This window comes from Macaca thibetana, chromosome 7, assembly GCF_024542745.1.
Source record: "Macaca thibetana thibetana isolate TM-01 chromosome 7, ASM2454274v1, whole genome shotgun sequence".
Taxonomy (NCBI): Eukaryota; Metazoa; Chordata; class Mammalia; order Primates; family Cercopithecidae; genus Macaca; species Macaca thibetana.
The window spans coordinates 16880215-16897052 of NC_065584.1; the positions used below are offsets into that span (position 1 = coordinate 16880215).

Below are 16838 nucleotides of genomic sequence, written 5' to 3' on the forward strand. Positions count from 1 at the left end.
AAGACAGGGTCTCCATCTGTTGCCCAGGCTGGAGTACAGTGGTGTGGTCATGGCTCACTGCAGTCTGGAACTACTGGGCTCAAGCGATCCTCCCACCTCAGCCTCCCAAGTAGCTGGGATCGCAGGTGTGCGCCACCACGGCTGGCAGTTGCTGTCGCCACTTCTATTCAACATAGTACTAGAGATTCCTGCCAGTGCAATAAGGCAATCAATAGAAATAAAAAGCATCCAGATTGAAAAGGAGGACGTAAACTGTCTATTTGCAAACAACATGATATTCTACAACCATCTTCTGGCCCTCTAGAGCAATATTTAAAAATGAAGTCTTATGAAAAAAAACTCACTCAGTTTTTGTGTCTGATTTTTTTTAAGGACTTTGTTTGGAGAAGCTGCCTATTTCTTCTTCTACCAGTAATCTCCATGTGGACCGGGAACAGGATGTCATCACCTGTTATGAGAAAGCAGGGGACATCGCACTCCTGTACCTCCAAGAGATAGAAAGGGTAAGTGAGGACCATGTGTTTGTTCCTGATAACTTTTTCCCCCGAATCAGATAGGGGACAGCTGTGATTAATCTCTAGGAAGCTTTCAACTTGTCTGTCTCTCTGTGCAAAGCTTCACTTGTACTCCTTAAAGCCAAGGAGAGGATGGTAGTGATTGCTGTACCTTATGAAAAATAGATGGTTGGGCCGGCGTGGTGGCTTACGCCTGTAATCCTAGCACTTTGGGAGGCTGAGGCGGGTGGGTCATCTGAGGTCAGGAGTTCAAGACCAGCCTGGCCAACATGGTGAAACCCTGTCTCTACTTAAAATACAAAAATTAGCTAGGTGTGGTGGCGGGCATCTATAATCTCAGCTACTTAGGAGGCTGAGGCAGGAGAATTGCTTGAACCAAGGAGTTGGAGGTTGCAGTGAGCCAAGATTGCACCACTTCACTCTAGCCTGGGCAAAAGAGCTAAACTCAATCTTACAAAAAGAAAGGAAGAGAGAGAGAGAGAGAGAGAGAGAGAGAGAGAGAGGGAGGGAGGGGAGGGAGGGAGGGAGGGAGGGAGGGAGGGAGGGAGAGAGAGAGAGAAAGAAAGAAAACTAAATGGTTCAGTGTTTGCGAAGCATTTTAGCATCCTCTGAGCAGAAATGACAGTGTGCATCTGTTCATACCTTCAGCATCCTGAAGCTGGCCAGCCACCCCTGTTTTCCTAATAAAATGGGTTGAGCTTCATTTGTACTTGTATGAACTATGCCAAGATCTGTTCGTCTGGGGTTTGGGAGGCTTTACCTTGACAGATGTGGCTAAGGTCTGCTGGGGATGTGGACCAAAGTGGACTGAGCTGAGTATGTCAAGTATCCCTGGAGACCATCAGGGATGGTCTGCTCTCAGCCGTCAGCGCTTCACCTGTGGTATGGGTGATGGAAAAGAGCAGCTGACAAGAGGGCCTCTGAGCAGAGAACGAGTAAGCTCGGGGCTCTGAGCTCGCAGCCTCAGACAGAGGAGGTTGGAGGCTGGAAGCTGGATGGGGCCAGGGTGATGGAGGCAACATGCCTGTTTCAGATTCTCATCTTTGGGTTCTGCTCTTTACTAAGTTTCTTCACCTCTTAGCCTCGGTTTTTCCATCCATAAAAAGAACATAATCATAGTTCCTACTTCATGAAGTTTTTGTGAGGATTATATAAGGTCTTGTGAATAAAGGCACTTAGCCCAGATTCGGGAACATATTGGATTCTTGGTAAATGTCACTTATTTTTATTAATAACAATAGCTCCTAGCAGTTGCTGTTGCTGGCAGTGTTTCCTGGCGTTCTCACCAAGGACACTGCTATTGACCCCTTCAGACCCAGAGATGTACCCTACGAGAGTGTTGGAAGTGATTAGAAATCCTGTGAGACTTTGACAATGATTGGAGGTCTTGTTTTCCAGCAATTTTCTGGGCTCCTTGTTTTTATAAGGATTAGAATAGAGAGAGACTGCCAGAGTCTCCCTAGCTTTTGTTACTTTATAAATGAACAGACAGGAAGTAACTATTTTTCATAAATCGTGTTGTCATGTGTTGGTGCATATGATGTGCATCAGAATTGCCTTTTTAGGAGGCAGGGAGATGAGAGTGAGAATCACAGCAGGAGAGGTGGAAAGAGTGATGGGAATAACATTTGACCTGGCCTCAACCAGAATGGATTATAAGCCATGGTTTAAGATATCTGGGAATTCAGGAAGATACATGTCTGTCTTGCCAAAATTATGTTCTATCAGAAGGTTGCTATGAGAAGAGAATTTGTTGTTGTTGTTATTCAGAATTTATGATATGAGCTTTAAAGGAATGATCATCTAGGCTGCTTAAAAAACCCCCATTATTTCCACTGTCTGCCTCCTTGATGGCCCATGTTTGGCAGTGGAGAAGTCTGCTTATCCCAACTGAGCTGTTCCCGCTGACTACACAGTCCTGGCCACTTAGGACCCTATCTTGCTGCTTACTCTCCACTGTTGTCCAGCCCTGTCACTTTGGAACCGTCTTCTCCTGGCTGGGAGAAAGGAGGCTCATCTGTTACATATGTCTGTAGTGATGTAGGAATTGGTAGATCTGAATACACTTCTGTTATGTTCACTCACAACGCCCCATTCAGTGCTGGGTTCTTCAGCAGGACCACGAAGGAGACTTGTATAGTTGTAGGATTTAAAAGAAATCCTTTTCTTTGATTTTGGGGAAATGGTGATCATAGGATGTGGATTTTGAGAAGAAACTTGAGGTCTACAAAGGGAGAGCCCAGGCACACACAGAAAGTTAGGCCTAACACTAGTTTTAGAACACAACTCACATGACACCTAGTTTAGTGCTGGCTCACTTCATTTTCCCAGGCAGCTGCAAACAAAGAAAAAGCATGTCATTTCACCACACTCTTACTTAGAGAAAGTGCTCAATAAGGCTGGGTGTGATGGCTCATGCCTGTAATCCCAGCACTTTCAGAGGCTGAGGGAGGAGGATCACCTGAGGCCAGAAGTTTAAGATCAGCCTGGTCAACATAGTGAGACCTTGTCTCTACAAAAAAAGAAAGAGAGAGAGAAAGAGAGAGAAAGAAAGAAAGGAGGGAGAGAAGGAGAGACAGAGAAAAGAAAGAGAAAGAAAGGAGGGAGGGAGGAACAGAGGGAAGGAGAGAGAGAGAAAGAAAATAAAAGAAAGAAAGAAAAGAAAAGAGATTAGCTAGGCATGGTGGCACGTGCCTGTAGTCCCAGCTACTTGGGAGGCTGAGGTGGGAGGATTGCTTGAACCCAGAAGTTTGAGGCTGCAGTGAGCTATGATTGAATCACTGCACTAAAAAAAAAAAAAAAAAAAGTCAATAAGTGTGTTTTATTTGATCAAGTAAGCTTTAGCTTTTGGTAGCATTTGGGAAGCAGCTTCTTTAGCCTAAGGTTAAATCTCAGCATAGTTATGTGATTTTCAAATTTCTGGCTCTGATTTTTCAGCATGAGTTTTCTTTTTTGGGAAACCAGTTTGGACCTCCCCAGATTTCAGCAAGCTGAGATATTAGCAATGAGAGAGATTGAATGAACCCAACATCTATTTTGACTGTAGTAAGTACTCAAGAAATTAACTGTTGATTAAGCAGAAGGTTAGCGGGGAGAATAACCTTCCTTAGGTGACCAACGGGCTTGGTGGAAGTTCGCAGGTTTTTATGTGGCAAGATGGTTGTGTGCTATGCAAGAGATACTTGATTGGCCTTTTTCTTTTTTTAAATTTTGAACTTAATTGACTTAATTTTGAACTCAGTAAGAATTATGTTGAATTGAAAACAGAAAAGGGAATGGAATCTGATAAAAGCCTTGAGCAAGCCAAGGCAAATAGGGCTTTGTTCTGGGAGCAGCCCTGCCAGGTAATCACACACGCTGTTCTGTTTGCTCTGCTGGGCGGAGGCGGCCTCTCCATGGTGCCCTGTCACTTCCCTGCCATTCTGGAGTGAAGAAACTTCTGCTTGCTGGGGACCTTGGGCATTTTATTTGTTAGTACTGGCTTTGAACTTTATTCACTAGCAAGAGTAAAATTTGGGGAGGATTTTTGGAGACAGCCGGGGGTGTTGTGACCAGTGACTTTTCATAATGGTGCTTCTGAGGGAGTGCTGTTCTTTGGGTTCCTCTGGTAGTGGGGATGTTCAGTGATGTTCTGAGTTGTTGGTTTCCTGAAGGGCAGTGACACTTCAGAACGAGGACTGACTGACTTCTCCTCGAAGCAGCTGACAGAAGCTGTGGGAGGCTGCAGAGCACTGCGGGGAGTGATTGTCAGTGTTGGGACCCTGGCCTTGCCCCATTTAGCTGTGGGACTTTGGGCAGGTTGCTCAGCCTCTCTGTATCTCAGGATCCTCGTCTGTAAAACTGTAGTCCTAGTTGCCATGAGGCTGCTGTGAGGTGAGGTGGGTTAACTTATGTGCCTCCCAGCACATTGTCAGCGTGCAGTGAACGTCAGCTCTCTTGCTCTTATCTGTTCCTGTGTCACCTGGCTGTAGAATCTTTCTTAACTTCGGACAATTTCAGATATTTAGGTTAAAATCTAGAATATTATAAACATACTGTTTTGTTAAAAAGGTTAAAGAGGCCGGGTGTGGTGGCTCACACCTGTAATCCCAGCACTTTGGGAGGATGAGGTGGGCAGGTCACCTGAGGTCAGGAGTTTGAGACCAGCCTGGCCAACATGGTGAAACCCTGTCTCCACTGAAAATACAAAAATTAGCTGGGCGTGGTGGCAGGAGCCTGTAATCCCAGCTACTTGGGAGGCTGAGGCAGGAGAATCGCATGAACCCAGGAGGCGGACATTGCAGTGAGCCGAGATTGCACCACTGCACTCCAGCCTGGCCAACAGAGTGAGACTCCATCTCAAAAAAATAAAAAATAAAAAAAGTTAAATAATTTCAGGGGAATGTTTACGCAATAATTTTTTCATGAGAATTTGCCTTTCCTTTCTTGTGCTGAAGCCAGTGGAACAACGTTTTGCCTGGAGTCCCCGTGTCTGGACTTCTCTGTTCACTCCTGGTCATTTGACCTTGGTTTGTTTCTTATGCTTCCAGGGCGGGGCTCATTCTGCCTGACTTGCCTGGTTTCCTGGGGCGAGAGAAGTGGCCCTTGCTGAGCGCACCAGCATGTGCCAGGCAGGACCTAGGAGCTTTCCAGGTGTTCCTCTGCCCTCTGGTTCCAGACACAGAGGCGGGGCCAAGAAAATGGGAATAAAGGAAAGCTGTGTGCATCAAAGATTTGTTTAATGTTGTTTTTGTTATATCAGAGTCACAGGGAAACCTGCGAATAGTCTCTGATAGTTTGTTTTCTGAAGGGGAATAACAGATACACTACCCCTAAAATCGAGCAAATAAAATAATTTAACCAAATAAGTTACATTAGAGCAGATAGAATTAGAAATGGCATAGGATGGCCTTGATTAGTTTATCTTCAAATGATAGCATTATGCCAACCGTAAATAAAGTTATCTGCCCCGCAAGGAGCTTCTAGTGGTGCAGTGGTGGGAATAAAGATGACTTCACCCTTGGATATCATAATATGAGCCCTGCTGTTGGCAGATGAAATAATCCTGTCTCTGTCCTTTGCACGCATCAGCCAACCAGCTGGTTATGGCTCTCTTGAGCAGGAGTAGAGCCAGGGTGGAACTTGACCTTCTGCTGACAGTTCATTTCTCTACACCCTATTTTAGAAAAGAAGTTAATGCTAAGTTATGGGGTACCCATAACATTTTATTGGCTGTTTTAGTGCTAAAGTTTCTAGAAGAAACACCAGGTCCCCAAATATTACAGTGCCCCACCTAGATTTCACTGGCAGCCTGGCCATGCCTTGAGTGGATTATGTTCTCCTGGCAGGAGGGACTTGCAGTGATGTTGCTGAGGTGTTGGATTCTGAACTGGATTAGATGCAGGATTCTGAACTGGATTAGATGCAGGTTACTGCAGGTCTTGAACTGGAACCAGGCGTCCTAGGAAAAGCACTCGGTGCTGCTGCTGAGAAAGGCGGAGCTGTGTCTCTAGAGGGCCAGGTGATTGTGCTTCTGATTTTAAAATGTGAGACATTAAAGAAAAGGCCGATGCCTCCTTTCCTTCCCATTTCAGGCCTACCTTTTCACTCAGGCCGAAGCCAGAAGGGGACAGTTCATAGCTTGATGTAATATTTCCTTCAAGAGATGTCCAGAAACTGACTGGCTAGGCAGGTACTTCTGCTCTAGGCACTTCTGACTTTGAGCCCTTTATCTGGGAGCCTGGATTAGGAGGCTACCACACAGTGAAAACTGAGTTGGGAGAGTCTGGATACCAGGCAAGAGCAGTTGCTTATTTTAATTTTTGTATATTTCCTGTCTGTGTTTTCTTGTTTTGTTTTGTTTTGAGGCAGGGTTTCGCTCTGTCGCCCAGGCTGGAGTGCAGTGGTGCGATCTTGGCTCACTGCAGCTTCAACCTCGCAGACCGAAGAAATCCTCTTACCCCAGCCTCCCAAGTAGCTGGGACCACAGGCACACACCACCATGCCCAGCTAATTTTCTTATTTTTGTAGAGATGAGGTCTCTCTGTGTTGCCCAGGCTGGTCTCACATGTGTGGCCTCTGCAATATGATGAACCTATTGTTGCGTTTAAAGCTGTTGTAAATAATGCTTCCACGCCAACTTCCTTCGGGTTGCTTTTTCTCTTGCTTTACGTTATTCCCTAAGGACAAATTCTCAGCCTTGAGGAATATTTTACTATTCTTGTTACTACGTATTGTGTCCAGTTGCTTTCTACAAGTTACACTAACCTCTTTTTTTTTGAGCCGGAGTTTCGTTCTTATCTCCCAGGCTGGAGTGCAATGGCGTGGTCTCAGCTCACTGCAACCTCCGCCTCCCGGGTTCAAGCGGTTCTCCTGCATCAGCCTTCCAAGTAGCTGAGATTACAGGCACCTGCCACCATGCCCGGCTTATTTTTGTATTTTTAGTAGAGACAGGGTTTCACCATGTTGGCCAGGCTGGTCTGGAACTCCTGACCTCAGGTGATTCGAGACCTTGGCCTCCCAAAGTGCTGGGATTATACGCATGAGCCACTGCACCTGGCCTCTACTAATTTCTTCTACCTATGACCGTATAGGAGAGGTTTCTTTGCAACCTTGACAGGCCTGCTATTGTTTAAAAGTTATTTTACCAAAATTGCTAGATAAAAATGGTACTTTGCAAGTTTAGTTTACATTTTTTCGATTACCAGTGAGGTTGAAATTTTTTTTATACTAGTTATATTACTAGTAGTATATACTAGTTATATACTAGTTATATTTCTATTTTCTTTTCTCAAAAATAGCATCACTGTTACCATACAATTCACCCATTTAAATCGTTCACTGGTTTTCAACATATTTCCAGAGTTCAGTAACCATCACCAATATTTAATTCCAGATTTTCATCACCTCAGAAAGAAACCTTGCACTCATTAGCAGTCAATCCCCATTTTATGTCCAGCCTCCCCAGCCCTAGGCAACTATTAATCTGCTGTCTTTCTCTGTAGATTTGCATATTCTGGACATTTCATAGAAATAGAATCATATGTCGGGTGCAGTGGCTCACGCCTGTAATCCCAGCACTTTGGGAGGCCGAGGCGGGTGGATCACAAGGTCTGGAGTTCGAGACTAGCCTGGCCCATATGGTGAAACCCCGTCTCTACTAAAAATACAAAAATTAGCCGGGTGTGATGGTGGGCACCTGTGATCCCAGCTACTCAGGAGGCTGAGGTGAGGCAGGAAAATTGCTTGAACCGGGAGGTGGAGGTTTCAGTGAGCTGAGATTGTGCCACTGCACTCCCGCCTGGGCGACAGAGAGAGACTCCATCTCAAAAAAAGAAAAGAATACAATCATACAATATATGATCTTTTATGACTGGCTTCTGTGGCATAGCATCATGTTCTGAAAATTCGTTCATGTAGTAACATGTATCAGTACTTTGTTTCTTTACATTGTTTAAATCATTGTGCCATTGTGTGGATATGTGCTATGTTGTATTTATCCATTCACCAATTCATATGCATTTGGGTTGCTTTTACTTTTTGGCTATTATGAATGATGCTGCTATAAATATTTGTATGCAGGCTCCTGTGTAGACATATGTTTTCAGTTTTCTTCAGTATATTTACCAGTGGAATTTCTGGGTCATGTGGTAACTTTATGTTTAACCCTTTTTTGTCTGCTTATCCTTTTTGTCTAATTTTTGGAAGTTGTTTTTCTTACAGTTTGAATAAACTATGTCATAAGTATGTTAACTCTTTATCATATTTGCTCTGAATATTTTCCTAACCAGTAATTTTCCATGTTTAAGTTGCTTATAAATTTTGAATCTGTATATAGTTGAATCTGGTTATCTTTTTAATTATATTTTATTTTACTGTTTTTAAAACTTGAATGTTGGAATAAACCTCTCTAGGATTTGATAATTTTCAACCATTTTCCATATATATGTATGTGTGTGTGTATATATATACACTTTTTTTTTGTTTTAAAGAGACAGGGTCTTGCTCTGTTGCTCAGGTTAGAGTGTAGTGGCATGATCATAGCTTGCTGCACCCTCAAACTCCCGGGCTCAAGAGATCCTCCTGTCCCTCCTGCCCCAGCCTCCCAGTTAACTGGGACTACAGCCGCATGCCACTGTGTCCGGCCTCTTTTTAAATTTTTTGTAGAGACAGGTTCTCACTTTGTTGTCCAGGCTGGTCTTGAACTCCTGGCTTCAAGTGATCCTCCTGCCTTGGTCTCCCAAAGTACTGTGATTACATGCATGAGCCACCAAGCCTGGCCCCATTTCCCACTCGCGCCCCCCGCCTTTTTTTTTTTTTTTTTTTTTTTTTAGTATTTTTAGTAGAGACCGGGTTTCACCATGTTGGCCAGGCTGCTCTCGAACTCCTGACCACGTGATTCACCCATCTTGGCCTTCCAAAGTGCTGTGATCACAGGCACCGCGCCTGGCCTCCTCCCCCTTTTTAAAAAACAAAACAAAACAAAACACAATTTTTTCACTATGTGCAGAGAAACCTTTAAAAACAAAAACAAACATACAAAAACTTTTAATTTCCAAATATAGTCGGGGTTCATTTTGGTATATATATATATAGCTCTAAATTAATTTTTCCCAATTAAAATTAAAATTTCCCAAATTCCCAAATTTCAGTGCTACTTTAAGATGATCTTTCCTTTTCATATTTTCTGTCATATATTTTTAGTCATTCGATAAAATTCTGGATACTACAGTAATTTCTGGCTTTTTAATTTTGTTGCACTAATCTGTGTTGTACCAACATGACACTGTTTAATACACATTTCTTTATGGTAGGTTTTAACATTTAAATGATTAGTAACTACTCATTACTTTTAATTTTCAGATTATCCTTTGTTCTTATCTCATTCTAATACTGCCAGATAAATTTTAGAATAATTTTGTTAAGTTCAAGAAAAATCCTTTTGGGATTTGGTTGAATTTTTAATTCCATACATTAATTTGGAGAATTATGTTTAGTCTCCTGTCATCTATGACCCTCTTCCTATTTTGTGAATATTTTTTGTTCTATAGACTTTAGTAGGTTTTTAAAAAAAAATTATTTTAAAAAAGTGATGAGGTTTCAGTGTGTTGCCCAGGCTGGTCTCGAACTCTGGACCTCAAGCGATCCACCCACCTTGGCCTTCCAAAGTGCTGACATTACAGGTGTGAGCCACTGCACCTGGCCAGTAGGTGGTTTTATTCTCAGATCTTTTCTAGTTTTGTGAAAAGGTTTTTTTTTTTTTTTTTTTTTTTGAGACAAGGTCTCACTCTGTCACCCCGGCTGGAGTGCAGTAGTGTGATCATAGCTCACTGCAACCTCAAGCTCTTGGACTCAAGCAATCCTCCCGCCTCAGCCTCCCCAGTAGCTTGGACTACAGGTATACACCACCACACCTGGCTAATTGTAAACATTTTTGTAGAGATGAGGGTCTCACCATCTTGCCCACACTGGTCTCAAACTCCTGGTCTCAAGCAATCCACCTTTCTTGGCCTCTCAAAGTGTTGGGATTATAGGCGTGAGCCACTGTGCCTGGCCTGGATCATTTTGAAATTATATTTTAACATATAAGAATGCCTGTGATGTTTTAATTCACTTGCACAATCATGTATTGAGTGCCTTCCATGTTCTGGATACTGTTTGACTGCAGGGGCACTAGAATGGGTATGGCACAGAGCCTTCCCTTAAGTGGTTCACGCCTGTAATCCTAGCACTTTGGGAGGCCGAGGCGGGCGGATCACCTGAGGTCAGGAGTTCAAGACCAGCCTGGCCAACATGGTGAAATCCCGTCTCCACTAAAAATATAAAAATTAGCTGGGTGTGGTGGCACATGCCTGTAATCCCAGCTACTTGGGAGGCTGAGGCAGGAGAATCAGTTGAACATGGGAGGTGGAGCTGCAGTGAGCTGAGATTGTGCCACTGTACTCTAGCCTGGGTGACAGGAACTCCATCTCCAAAATAAACAAATAAATAAATAAATAAATAAAAATTAAAAAAGAAGCTCATGAGGACACAGGTCCTTAGCCAGGAGTAGTGCTGCGGTGGGAAGTCTCAGAGAACTCTGGGAGCTCCAGAAAAGGCCTTGGGCCAGTGTGGGAGTTCAGGGATGTCTCCTGGAAGAGATGACACCTGAGCAACATCTTGAAGGCTGACAAGGATAGCAGTGTTGAGGATGGCAAGGATGGTGGTTATTGTCCACAATACTGAACTCTTCTATAGAAACAGAGCTGATGCTTTTCAAAGAATGATAGTAGTCATAGCTCATTGCAGCCTGTGGATCTATGCGGTGGAATGATTTTCGTCGTCGTTTCCTCCTTTCTTTTTTGGAGACAGAGTCTCGCTCTGTTGCTCAGGCTGGTGTGCAGTGGCACAATCTTGGCTCACTGTAATCTCTGCCTCCCAGGTTCAAGCAGTTCTCATGCCTCAGCCTACTGAGTAGCTGGGTCTACAGGCATGCGCCACCACACCTGGCTAAGTTTTTGTATTTTTAGTAGAGACGGGGTTTTGCCATGTTGGCCAGGCTGGTCTTGAACTCCTGAGCTCGAGCAATCCACCCACCTCAGTCTCCCACAGTGCTGGGATTATAAGCATGAGCCATCACTCCTGTCCTGTTTCCTCCTTTCTAATATTTTCTGTCTTATCTCTCTCATGCCTTATTACCATAATTTATAAAATGATGTTAAGAAATAAAGATTTTTATTTTGCTTCTATTTAAAGATAACTCTTTAATATATCTCCATTAAGGATTATACTATTTGTACAATAATGTATAATATTTGTTCATGCAGTTAATGTAGCTCCATTAAGGATTATAATATTTGCATAATAATATATAATATTTGCTCATGAAGTTTCTCATTTGCAATTCAACCTTGTGAGGCAGGTATTATTATCCCCCTTATATAGATGAGGGCAGTGAAGGTCTGTGAGGTCAGAGGTGTTGTCCTAAGTCCATGAATGGTGGGTGAGCAGTGTCAGAACCAGACCTCGTGCCTTGGTCTTTTGACTGAAATCTTCGACCCCTTCCCCCGTGCTTCCTCGGTCATTGGGTACTTGCTTCTGCCAGAGCCAGCTGCGCTTGTTAAGGACGCTTGTTGGCAGTCTCCTCACTGGAAGTGTTTATCCACAGAACAAGTGGTGGCTTCAGCACTGCCAAACAATGCTTCTGCCCAGGCCCATGTGTTGGAGTCTTTTTGTAAGAAAGGGATTAAGTTCAAGATGCTTAGACTTCAGTGTCAGCCCTGAGCTGTGCTAGTCCCTCCGAAGCTTCTCTTGCATCTTTCCCATTCTTCCCATTTATAACCTTAAGCCACCTCCTGGCTGCCCTTGTGTTTTGGACTTTGCTCTGCAAGCAGACACAGATGAAGGGGAAGGAGCTGGGCTGTGGAGTCAGGGGGACCTGGATTTCTGCACCAGCTCCACCGCTCTCAAGCCACACGATTCGGGCACCTCACTCGATGGAGCTGTCTCCATTTCCCATCTGGTAAAGAGAGGATAATGGTGTGTATCTCGGTGGGTTTTTGTGGAGGAATACATGAGAGAGCCACGTACCCACATGGTGCCTAAGACACAGTGGGTTACTTTCCTGTTGCCTTTTCTCTGCATTTATGATTGGCCTTGAAAATTTATTCATTTTCTATGTATATTGAATGCTTATCCTGCGCTAGACACTGCAGTAGACACTGGGTAAGTAAAATAGGCGAGGCCTCTGACTTTGTGGAATTTGTAGCACAGTGGAGACAGACAGTCAGAAATCAAGTGAAGAAATAACAATGCCAAATGCAATGAAGGAATAGGAAAGGACGCTGTGGGCAGGCGAATAGGGCAGACTTCCTTCATGCTGGTTGTTAGAAAAGGCTCGCTTCCTTTGGAGGAAGCAAGAAGCAGAAGCAAGCTGATGTCTGAGAGATGAGAAAGAGGAAAAAGAGCCTAAGAGCAACAAGATCCAGATTGGATCATGAAAAATTATTCAGGAGCCAGGTGCAGTGGCTCATGCCTGTAATCCCAGCACTTTGAGAGGCGGAGGCAGTTGGATTGCTTGAGCTCAGGAGTTCAAGACCAGCCTGGGCAACATGGTGAAACCTCATCTCTACAAAAAATACAAAAATTAGCCGAGTGTGGTGGCACACACCTGTCGTCTCAGCTACTTGGGAGGCTGAGGTGGGAGGATCATTTGAGTCTGGGAAGTTGAGGCTGCAGGGAGCCATGATCATGCCACTGCCCTCCAACTTGGGTGACAGAATGAGACTATAAATATATACATATATATGTGTGTGTGTGTGTGTGTGTATGTGTATGTGTGTGTGTGTGTGTGTGTGTGTGTATATATATATATATTCAGGCTGCTTATAAAGAGTGAGGGAAATAGGGAAGCAAGAGAGGATGTGGAGACTCCATTCAGGAGGCTGCTATAGAAATCTGACAGGAAGTCCTGGCAGCTCAGATGAGGTAATGGTAGTAGAAATGGATAGTCACAGACATAGTTGAGAAATAATTAGGAGGGACAAACTTTCTAAAGTGTAACTTTGGTTACACTTTAGTTCCTTCTGTTAAATTTAACTAAATTAAATATAATGGTTTAAATTTAAAACTAGCATATATAACATGATCTCATTTTTTTTTGTAAAATGATTTTTGTCTTTCTCTGCTTGATACATGTGTCCACAAAGATATCTGGATTGTCGTTCAATAAATGTTAACTGTGGTTATTTTTGTGTGATGGAATTGTGAGGTGATTTTTTTATTTTCTTTTTTGTGCCGTACTGAATTTTTTGCTTTAAAATAATCATGGCATGTCAAAATTAAAACTATGCTAAAAAGCAAATGAAGGATGATTTTTAAAAGTTTCCGTGCTGGACCTCCAAGTGCAGCAGTTGGATACGTGAGTCTGAAATTCACAGAGAAAGTCTTGACTACAGCTATAAACTTGGGCGTTGGCAGCATACTGATGATTTTGAGGCTCTTAGGGATGGATGTGGTCATCTCAAGAGACCTAAGAGAGAAAGGCGTGTGGCTTGGATGGCGCCGCGTGCATCTCTGGCACGTGACGGATGAGTGGAGGAGCCTGTAGTGGGTGGAAATGAGGTTCCCAGAGAGGAGGAACTCCCGGAGAGTCGGGGGTGCAGAGCTGAGGGCTAAGTCAGGACGGAGCTGGGCAATTTCTATAAGATGCTGGGATCCGGTTCACAAGCTAGGGCTGCCCACCTCATTCCTCAATGTCTTGTTTATCATGTACCTTCTACCTTTCTTTTCCCCAAAGCTTGCGGGTTAGGGAGCTAGCAATTACTTTCACTCTGTTTGGAGACTAAGGTTTCAAGACCTCTAGGATGTTTGGGGTTTGGCAAACAACGGGGTCTTTTGAAGAGCTGCTGACTCTCAGCAAATATAGACAGCATGCTTGGAGAACATTGGTTTTTACGTGAGCCACAAGTAGGCTTTCCGCTGAGAAATACTTCGACTTGTGAATTTAAAGAGAGTAGCAGCAGGCAGGCGGCAGTGGCTCACGCCTGTAATCCCAGCACTTTGGGAGGCCGAGGCAGGCGGATCACGAGGTCAGGAGATCGAGACCATGGTTAACACGGTGAAACCCCGTCTCTGCTAAAAATACAAAAAAAAAAAAAAAAAAAAAAAAATTAGCCAGGTGTGGTGGTGGGCACCTGTAGTCCCAGCTACTTGGGAGGCTGAGGCAGGAGAATGGCATGAACCTGAGAGGCGGAGCTTGCAGTGAGCCAAGATTGCACCACTGCACTCCAGCTTGGGTAACAGAGTGACACTCCATCTCAAAAAAAAAAAAAAAAAAGAGAGTAGCAGCTACATGTTTATGCTTCAGTATACCCAACCCAACTTGCAAGTCTTCATCCTGATTAGTTGGCAGTCTTTCTTGCAGGGCTAACAAATTAAACCTTTAAAAACCCCATTATCTGTTGACAAGCTAAGAAGTCAGGTTTGGGGAGACAGGGTGTTTTGCTCAGCTCCCCGCCTTGAGAATGGAGGACTGCTACGCAGCCAACCTCACCAGGTTGCAAAGCTGCAATGTCCCTCAGCTCTGGAGCCTGGCGAGTCTGCCCTTTTCTGGTTGATTCCAGGGCTAGTGTGGATCACAGCACTCATCAGCTCATCTTGGAGCTCATCAAGCTCATGCAGGGTGGCAGCTGCAGTCTGCCCTTTGCTAGGACCTGCTTCTGTGTCCCCCAGCCTTCCTGTCAGTATCCTGGCCTTCAGCAGGGCCTCTCCACCTCTAGTGCTTCTCATGGCACCACCTGCTCATCAGGACCCCCCAGTCTTCAGCTCTCGGTACCAGGAGGGCCCTGTGTGCCCCTGGGTTGCTTGGCTGCTTCCTGTCTAGTAGAACCATTCTCTCTCCTTTTCTAATACTTGCACTTCTACACTTGTGCCTCTGCACTGATATTTGCGTGAGGAAGTTGGTTTTTTAGGTCGTGCAGTGCATTTAGAGATAGGGTTTGAAGGAAGTAGGCTTGGATGTGCATCTGATTAGTTTTCCAATTTTCTCCCCTTCTAGGTAATACTTTCTAATATTCAAAACAGAAGCCCTAAGCCTGGCCCTGCTCCCCACGATCAAGAACTAGGTTTTTTCCTAGAAACAGGACTTCAGAGAGCCCATGTCCTCTATTTCAAAAATGGGTAAGCCTTCTTCATTTTTTTAATCCACTTCCTAAAGAAGGAAAGTAGAAAGCCTTACAATGCTGTCTCCAGTTTAGTTATCATAATAAAGGAATTTTAAATATGAACTACCATTGGAACTTTTTTTTTTAAGAATGAACATTGGCTGTTTTTGTCTCTTCTCTACCTGGCTCTCTTGCTTTCCCATGAGATGTGAAGGTGGGAGAAGGGAGGGAGGGAACCCAAGTCACAAGTACGCAGCCCCAAAACCAGTGGGGTTGGCCTGACGGGAGCCACGCCTTCCCACGCCCTCCCTCCATGAATGGCTCTGCACGGGCCTCCCCATTTGTTAAGGAAAAAGTTAATGAATTGGAAATCCTGGCACACAGGAGCATCACCCTTTCAGGGGCTGATCATTCAGGGAATTGAATTTGCCAAATCTCAGCCAGTTTTTATGAAAGTGAGTGTGGCTTTGAAAAGCCTTTTACGGAAGGTTGAAGGACATGAATGGGAGGGACAGCTCTCGAGTGCATTTGATGTTTGTTTTCCTTTTTGTGTTGCTCTTGTGAGAAATGTGCTGATTCTGTTCCAAATCTCTTCAGTTATCCCTTATTTTGACATTGTGCTGCAGGATAGATGTGCATGAAGACCAACAGTAGGTATCTGGTTCCTCTGTAGCACCCCTGTAGGCTTTGCATGGGAGGCCCCTAGAGGCGTATTCCCCTCCTCTAGAGTTAGTCCAGTAGTGCTTTGAATGGCAGAAGGGACCCAAGTCCCAGGCTCTGGAAAAATGAACAATGGAGTTGCTCCTTCTTCATTTTTAAGAGCTTCAAACCTTGGGGTGTAGCTCATGAAACTGGGATTTCATCTGCCTAGTGACCCAGAGCCACATGCATCTATTTCCCATTAGTTGAAAATAAATGCCTATTTTTCAAGTCCTATTAAACTGCTTGTGAGAGAAGGCCTGCTTTGGTCCAGAGGCCTCTGACTGAGCTCCACATGGCCCACAAAAGGCCGTGACACACACCCCAAGGTTTGCAGCCGCTCAATGGCCTTGGCATAAAGATGCTTTTGCATTCGATCTCATCTGCCACTGATTGAGATCATTTGAGCAATGGCGCACGTCCCCTAAGCTAAGATGAAGTTCTGTTTTCTTTGCTGTTATAAATAGAAGGAGAAGGGAGGGAACATGGAATATTTTTCTAGTGATGTTGCTTTTCCCTTTTCACGGCAAATGGTGGTCATCACAGAGGAGCTCCCAGCCCTTGCCCTCCTTCTCTCTAACCTGTGTCTGTATGTGTTAATATGGAGGTCCAGACCCAGGAATTAATCTCCCTGGGGGTCCCAGAAGTGCCATACCGGTACGTTCAGTTGAAAATGTTTTGTGTGAGATTAATAAGAGTGGGTTGGATAATTTATTTTCATCTTTGAAGCCTGTTCCTTGGGGAGAAAGGAAGACTACTGGGCCCTGAGACACTGGCTGCCCACTGGAATCCAACTAAAACATAATGATGAGAGGTCTGCACTAGGTGATGGATTCACATGCCACGGATTGCTTACTGGCTCATTTCTCATTTTGTTTTACTTTACTCAAGTTCAAGGAAATGCTTGTTGATGTAGCCTTCAGGGACTGCTTAACTTTGAAGCGTTTTCTCTTTTCTTGTCCTCCTGCTCTTTTCTCTGGGCTCTAAAGACCAGTGATGAGAT

At 44.2% G+C, this 16838-nt stretch overlaps 1 protein-coding gene across 4 annotated transcripts in view; it reads left to right on the top strand.

The window, feature by feature from the left end:
• The window catches only part of TTC7B (tetratricopeptide repeat domain 7B), a 271924-nt gene that overhangs the window by 65683 nt on the left and 189403 nt on the right, over positions 1–16838 (top strand). For all 4 annotated transcript variants that reach the window (XM_050799034.1, XM_050799035.1, XM_050799036.1 and 1 more), the window contains 2 exons: positions 373–503; positions 15031–15152. In XM_050799034.1, the coding sequence (XP_050654991.1) occupies positions 373–503; positions 15031–15152 (253 nt within the window). The remainder of the gene's footprint in view (positions 1–372; positions 504–15030; positions 15153–16838) is intronic.